The 7,709-nt window shown below is 44.3% G+C and overlaps 1 protein-coding gene across 1 annotated transcript; it reads left to right on the top strand.

Moving 5' to 3' along the window:
• LOC109846111 (glycosyltransferase-like KOBITO 1) lies at window positions 819-2,053 on the top strand. The gene is made up of 3 exons (XM_020415338.1): window positions 819-1,478; window positions 1,548-1,592; window positions 1,901-2,053. Exons 1-3 carry the CDS (start codon window positions 1,353-1,355, stop codon window positions 2,051-2,053), a joined length of 324 nt encoding a protein of 107 aa, XP_020270927.1. The 5' UTR covers window positions 819-1,352.

Raw genomic sequence — 7,709 nt, 5'->3', positions numbered from 1 at the left:
ACTCAAGAGAGTCATAGATGATACTTATTCAATAAAAATATGATTTTCTTCATGTAGTAAAATCTGGGATTTTACGGGCAATATTTTCTTCATAGATCCCAAGATGCGAAAGGGTTTTTTCTGTTTGAAAAATTGAAGAGTTCTTTAGACCTATGGATTAGAGCTCGATTATATTTAAATGTTTTTTTTCCATTACGTAGGAAGACTTTATCATTGGTGATTGTGTTCCCAGAATCTTGTTTTATAATATTTACATGTTAATTTAACTTGAAAATCGTCAGCTGAATTTGTTACTTGTGTCTTGCAGCTTCCATACCATTTCTCCTCTTTTTTTTTTGGATAAGTACATGGTCTTGAATTTTGGAGATCTTCATTGACCAGTTCTATTACTACGATATTCTCAGTATCCGAGTGCAGTTGGAATTGGCACCATAACTGTTTAGATTTGTCATGTAGTCCACTAAAATGAGCATATGAATATATGTTTTCCTTAAATAGAAGGGGTCAATATACTCCTGAGGGCTTTAGGGAGTACTCTCTACCTTTGAGTTTTTGTCTTATGAACTGTGTTTCACTGGAATTGCTTTAAAAAAGAAATGTGCTGGAGCATAGTAGTTATTTACTTAGTTTTGGCAGTAGTGATGTCTGATTACCACTTTCTTTGAAAGATGTAGCCTTTTGTAATTGTTGATAAGTTATTGAAATATATGTTGGGGGCATGTGATAGCGGGCTATGAAGCACGGACACACATAACATGAAGCCGTGTCGTGTCGTGTCCGTGTCGGACACACGTGTCAAACACACATCCTATGTATTTTTTAGGATTTGCCTCATGTCGGCGTGTCGAATGGCCGTGTCGGATCCGTGTCCGTGCTACATAGATAGCGGGTATCTAATACCGTTTTCCTCCTAATGTGTTTTCCCCTTAAATTTGTAGTCGTATTTGGAACGAGACGTGGCTAGCATGCTTCTTTTACAAACCTTGCAACTATGAGTTATTTGTAAAACAATCACTCAACATGGAGATGGCTACTGTTATGGCACGGGTATGGCGCATTTGGCCATTTTATCATAACTAGAATTACTTTTTTCAATTGTGTTGTTGGCTAACCTTAACCTTGCAGTGAGCTTCTTGTTTCTATTTTCTTTGTCATTGCATCTCTCTTAAAAGAGTTTCTTTGAGACATTGTTTTAAATTCATAGAAATTGCAATTGCATAATTTTTTTTAATTTAATGGCAATTGCATAAGTTTTATAAACACTTATACGAAACTTTAATTTTTGTAGTATTTTGTGATTGGACAGAAAATATAGAAACAATAAGTATTTTTTGTTTGTGTATTATGCTGGCATGGATTGGATCATCCATCTAGATACTGATGAATTGATGCATCTAGTTGGGGCTCTAGAATATTCTTTAAGGAGGTTGCTTGCAGATGTACCTAGCAATGTTGACTTGGTTATCTTTCCAAACTATGTAAGCGGGTTGCTATCAGTAGCTCTATCAAATTTATTTTCTCAAATCTAATGAACTTTTGTGTTCCAGGAAAGTAGCATTGAGCGAGATGACGTAATAGATCCTTTCAGTGAGGTAATTTATGTTACATTTTGCGTGTGCAATTTCAATTCCAGTTCTATCGATTATCTTTATCATACCCAATGCCCTTTTCTAGATGTTTAACATGAGTATTTTGGATTTTAAATAATACAATAAGTAGGAAATAATGAAAGCACATAAATTTAAATGTATATCATTCTTTTAAATAGAAGTCTTCTTGCAATGGCATTATGTATATACACACATTACGCACGTGGAAATATATGTATTAGTGTATTGAACCATGTACGTGCGTATATTGGTACCCATTAATACATGCATATAAATTTGCTACTATGTAGGCGATTCTCAAACTAAGCTTAGGACAGCACGGGGATGTAACTATTCCTATTCCATCACCGTCTATAAACAAAAAAATGTGTAGAAGAAAGAACAGAGGAAGCACCAAGGAACGGGAATGTGAACTGGGAGGTCAAATCCAAAGTATTCAGTAAGATGAAAAACCTCATATTCCTCGCTTTTTTATATATATTTTTAGTGCAACTTCTCTATTTTCTGGCTTTGGGATTTTTTAGAGCAAACAAATGAATTCTAGTGATTGTGATCAAGAGAACTTGTCCAAAATGTACAGTTTAAGCCAAGGACGACTATCAAAGCCCAAGCATTGGCCAACTTCCTCATTGAGTCAACTTATTAGATAATGAACCAGTCGCGCCTTCACCGCTAGCCCGGTAGGGGCCATCAACTTCTCAAGAAGTCAAGACCAATCATCCAGACAAGCTTGCTTTTGAAGAAAGCTCTCAGCAACGTCACCACTTCAAGAAGTATGGTCACATGGTCGGTCGAGCTAAGAAAGTGCGATGTACAGTTTAAGCCAAGGACGACTATCAAAGCCTAAGCATTGGCCAACTTCCTCATTGAGTCAACTTACCAGATAATGAACCAGTCGCGCCTTCACCGCTAGCCCGGTAGGGGCCATCAACTTCTCAAGAAGTCAAGACCCTGTACCTCAGCCAAGATGCACCACCGCATATGATTCTCAGAAGTTTGCCTATTGGTGGTTGTTAAAGGGATCCTCTGGAGAAACCAATAGCAAAGGAGTAGTCCTATGTAGCCCAGATGGGTTGATCCACGAACAGTTTTTTGTCTTCTCAGTCTAAAACAACGAGGTCAAATATGAAGTGCTCCTAGCTGGCCTTCGAGCCACACGGGGAGTCAAGGTCGAGCACCTCTACATTTTAGCCCGGTAGGGGCCATCAACTTCTCAAGAAGTCAAGACCCTGTACCTCAGCCAAGATGCACCACCGCATATGATTCTCAGAAGTTTGCTTATTGGTGGTTGTTAAAGGGATCCTCTGGAGAAACCGATAGCAAAGGAGTAGTCCTATGTAGCCCAGATGGGTCGATCCACGAACAGTTTTTTGTCTTCTCAGTCTAAAACAACGAGGCCAAATATGAAGTGCTCCTAGCTGGCCTTCGAGCCACACGGGGAGTCAAGGTCGAGCACCTCTACATTTTAGCAGACTCCCAACTTGTTCGTCAGGTGAATGGAGAGTAGTCAGCCAAATGTTCAAGGATGGTCCTATAATTGAAGGGCTAAAGAGCTATTAGCCTGTTTTGCTGACTTTAGGATTGGTCAAGTCCTCTGCGCCCTACCATAGAATGGCACTGAAGCCAGGAGTCTACAAAGGAATGCTCGCCGCTACCTTATGATCAACGATCAACTCTATCGGATGTCATACTCTAACGGTGGAGCGGTACCCTACCTTTGGTGCCTCCAGTCATCGAAGGCTAGTTATGTTCTCAAAGAAATCCATGAGGGAATGCGTGGGAATCACCCCAAGGCTAGAGCTCTCCCCCAAAAAGTCATTCACCAGGGGTATCGTTGGCCATCCATACTTGCCGAGTCCAAGAGGCTCACCTCTTTGTGCGAGAAATGTCAACTCTTCTCGGCCATTCCATGAGCAACAACTACCAAACTAACCTCCATTCTGAGTACGATCCCATTTGCTCACTGGGGTCGGGATTTATTGGGCCATGTTCTAATTCCTCAGGGCAGCAGAAGTTCCTAATTATAGCCATCAACTACTTCACAAAATGGATTGAGGTTGAGCCCTTAGCTAGAATTTATGAAAACAATGTCACTAATATTGTGTGAAGGTCTATTGTGTGCCGATTTGGTGTGCCCCTCTTTGTAACAGACAGTGGCACTCAGTTCTATAGCGGGGCTTCTAAAGCTTTTGTAAAGAGTACAACATGCACCTTAAGTTCTCCTTAGTTGCACACCCCAAGTGTAATAGACTGGACGAAACCACCAACAAATGTATCCTCCAAGCTCTGAAGAAGAAGGTGGACGAGGCGAAGAAGGTGGATGAGGCGGCTGGAAATTGGGTTGAAGAGTTACTTGGTATCCTATGGTCCTACCGCACAACTCATAAGAACTCGACAGAGGAAATCCCCTTCAAGCTAGCTTATGGAGCCGAAGTGGTCACCCCGATCGACGTCGGCATGTCGACAATCAGATTGCAGCAATTTGACGAGGACTTAAATGCAGAAGAGCTTCGGGTTAGACTCGATCTCCCAGACGAAGTCTGATATAAAGCGCTCTGATCCTAAGTCATCAACCAGCAGCGCGTCGTCCGATACTACAACAAGAAAGTTCAACCCAGGAGATTCAACATTGGTGGTCTTATTCTTTAAAACGCTGCTTTTGACAAAGACAACAGACGCGCCAAGTTATCTCCCAACTGGGATGGACCCTACACAGTCCTCGAAGAGTTGCACCCTGGCACGTATCGACTAAGAAGCCCTAATGGAAGGATCCCGCATCATCCTTGGAATATCGAGCACCTCAAAAAATATTTTCAATAATTTGTATGGGAATTTCTCTTATCTTTGAATCCTACCTCCGATATTATATTCTCGTAGCACAATCTTCACAGATATCAAATGACCTTGGCACTATAAGACCAATGCACTCTAATCTTTTGGTCTACTCTGACCTCGAAAGACCTTGGCATCTTCATTAAGTTCAAGGCACTCAATAAAAGCCCTTGGCACCATAAGACCAAGGCACTCCAATCTTTTGGTCGACTCCGACCTTAAAAGACCTTGGCACCCTTATTAAGTCTAAGGCACTCAGAAAAAGCCCTTGGCACCATAATACCAAGGCACTCTAATCTTTTGGTCGACTCTGACTTTGAAAGACCTTAGCGCTCTTAGTAACTCTAAGGCACTCAGCAAAAGCCCTTGGCACCATAAGACACAAGGCAATCCAATCTATTGGTTAACTCCGACCTCAAAAGACCTTGGCACCATTAAAACCAAGGCACCCTAACCTTTCGGTCAACCCTAATCCAAAGACCTTCGCTAACTATAAATAAGCCTAAATCATTCCATCACCAATAAGAGAAGCGTAAAGGGCGAGCTAGTCGACTCGCCCACGTGCACAAGTCACTCACCACGTAAAATCTACTCACCCTCGCTATCGGCCACTCAAAGCAAAACTATGAATGTATGAAACAGAATAGAAGGCGAATGGGAACTCCATAATAAAAGAGAGGAGTAAATTTTCATTGACATGTCTGAATGATTACATTATTAACATTAATAATAAAAATAATAATAATAAAAGAGAAGGAAAATAGATAACAGCTCAGGAGGGTCGATCTTGGGAGAGTGGCACTCGACTAGGGATCCGGGACAGGCTAAACGACAGGTGGTGCTTGGGTGAGAGGGAGTAGATTCTTGATCATTCTTGGGCTCACCCTCGTCATACCCGTCATCCGCCTCTAGTGTTATTCTATGAAGCACGGACATGCATAACATGAAGCCGTTTCGTGTCGTGCCCGTGTCGGACACACGTGTCGAACACACGTATCCTATGTATTTTTTAGGATTTGCCTCGTGTCGGCGTGTCGGATTGGGAGAGTGACACTTGACTAGGGAGCTGGGACATGCTAAACGACAGGTGATGCTTGGGTGAGAGGGAGTAGATTCTTGATCATTCTTGGGCTCGCCCTTGTCGTCCCCGTCATCTGCCTCTAGTGTTATTCCCCCTTCGCTCGTCTCAATATCCTTCAAGAAATCAAGGCAACAAGAGACTCGAGGGGGGTTGAGACTGTCTGGGGTAGATTGAGAGTTGGTAGGAAGCAAGGAGGTGAGATAGTTGAATCCAACTTTACAAGCTAATCCTACTTCGATATTGCCTAGGACATGGTGGCAGAATTCCTCCACCACCTCCGCCTTATACCCTTCTGAGTCTAAGTAAGCAAGTCGAGCCTTCAAGGCCTTAATAGTCACCTCAAACGGCTCATGGGCTGAATCACCTCATCCCTAGGAAGGGAAAACTGCTTCAATGCTCGAACCTGAGCCACACTTGACTCTAGGATCGAGCTATCCTTGTCGAGGAGCCTCTTGGTGATGAGCCTATCGACCTTTGCGAGTGCGTTCTGGTAGGAATGACTATCCCCCGTCTCTCCAATCAGCTTAGCTCTGAGCCCATCCCACACCTAGACATTGAGCTCAGAGATGTAGTGGAGGAAAGACCAGTGAAAGCCACTCTCCAGTACCGGGGCGGCCTCCAGTGCCGCAACCTTCTCATCCTCGCCTTCTTGGCCCCTTCTCCTCAGCCAATGCCTCTTCAAAATTAGCGGGAGCTTATACGTGAAAGCAAGCCGAGAAAACAACTCCTGCTCGTTTGGAGCTCCCTACAACAAGTAGCTTTTAAGGGCCAGATGAAAGCCCATGTTCGGCACTTCCGTCAGCATCACCTCATCCCTAGGAAGGGAAAACTGCTTCAATGCTCGAACCTGAGCCACACTTGACTCTAGGATCGAGCTATCATTGTCTAGGAGCCTCTTGGTGATGAGCCTATCGACCTTTGCGAGTGCGTTCTGGTAGGAATGACTATCCCCCGTCTCTCCAATCAGCTTAGCTCTGAGCCCATCCCACACCTAGACATTGAGCTCAGAGATGTAGTGGAGGAAAGACCAGTGAAAGCCACTCTCCAGTACCGGGGCGGCCTCCAGTGCCGCAACCTTCTCATCCTCGCCTTCTTGGCCCCTTCTCCTCAGCCAATGCCTCTTCAAAATTATTGGGAGCTTATACGTGAAAGCAAGCCGAGAAAACAACTCCTGCTCGTTTAGAGCTCCCTACAACAAGTAGCTTTTAAGGGCCAGATGAAAGCCCATGTTCGGCACTTCCGTCAGCATCACCTCATCCCTAGGAAGGGAAAACTGCTTCAATGCTCGAACCTGAGCCACACTTGACTCTAGGATCGAGCTATCCTTGTCGAAGAGCCTCTTGGTGATGAGCCTATCGACCTTTGCGAGTGCGTTCTGGTAGGAATGACTATCCCCCGTCTCTCCAATCAGCTTAGCTCTGAGCCCATCCCACACCTAGACATTGAGCTCAGAGATGTAGTGGAGGAAAGACCAGTGAAAGCCACTCTCCAATACCGGGGCGGCCTTTGCACTTGGAATTTCAGGAGGCTGAGGAGGGGCCACTTCCTCTCTAGAAGCTCCGGTCGCCTCGGTAGGCTCCTTACCTAGCCTATGAGTTGATGTTTGGTAAGGAAGCCTGGGCAATAGTTTTCTCGGGTTGAGCATCAACACTGGTAGGCTCGGCTGGTTATCCTCCGTTTACTTAGGAGGGGATGTCTCATTAATAATGATGATATTTGACTGAAGGGGAGGAGGGGGACCTAAAGCTGGCTCACCGCCGAGTCAACTTTTTTCTGCCCGACCGATCCATTGGACCTTTGCCCTTTATCCAGTCTGCTCTTCTTTTCCAACTTCTTCTTCATGACGACACTAATCCGGTTAATCTACTCGTAACTTTTGGTGCCCTTGAGCGTAACCTGCCGAACTCATTGAGGACCAAATCTCCCCTTAGTCATTTTTGAGGCCTCGTGGCTGGTGCTGGCTCCCCTAAAGTTAGGCCCTTAGAGGACTATTCTTCAGTGGGAGGGATGGAAGAGTAGCTCTTGCCTTGTCGATCTCGATAGGTGGTACCCTAGGTACACCGGCTGCCCAAAGCGAAGATTTCTTAAAGAGATTACTCATTTCCCGAACCCGACATAGGAGCGGACTTTCTCAAGCTACCACCTCTCTTTAGCCGAGAGTATTTGTGGCCTTAGCACATCCTTCT

Source organism: Asparagus officinalis, chromosome 6 (assembly GCF_001876935.1).
Source record: "Asparagus officinalis chromosome 6, Aspof.V1, whole genome shotgun sequence".
NCBI classification, from domain to species: domain Eukaryota; kingdom Viridiplantae; phylum Streptophyta; class Magnoliopsida; order Asparagales; family Asparagaceae; genus Asparagus; species Asparagus officinalis.
The sequence above is the reverse complement of the archived record's forward strand: the minus strand, read 5'-3'. Positions and strand labels throughout refer to the sequence as shown.

Bases quoted from the DNA above. Each gene is read 5' to 3' on its own strand.
- LOC109846111 (XM_020415338.1), top strand. From the start codon at position 1,353: ATGGATTGGATCATCCATCTAGATACTGATGAATTGATGCATCTAGTT. The intron at 1,479-1,547 runs GTAAGCGGGTTG...TTTGTGTTCCAG, and splicing joins TGGTTATCTTTCCAAACTAT to GAAAGTAGCATTGAGCGAGA. The intron at 1,593-1,900 runs GTAATTTATGTT...GCTACTATGTAG, and splicing joins TAATAGATCCTTTCAGTGAG to GCGATTCTCAAACTAAGCTT.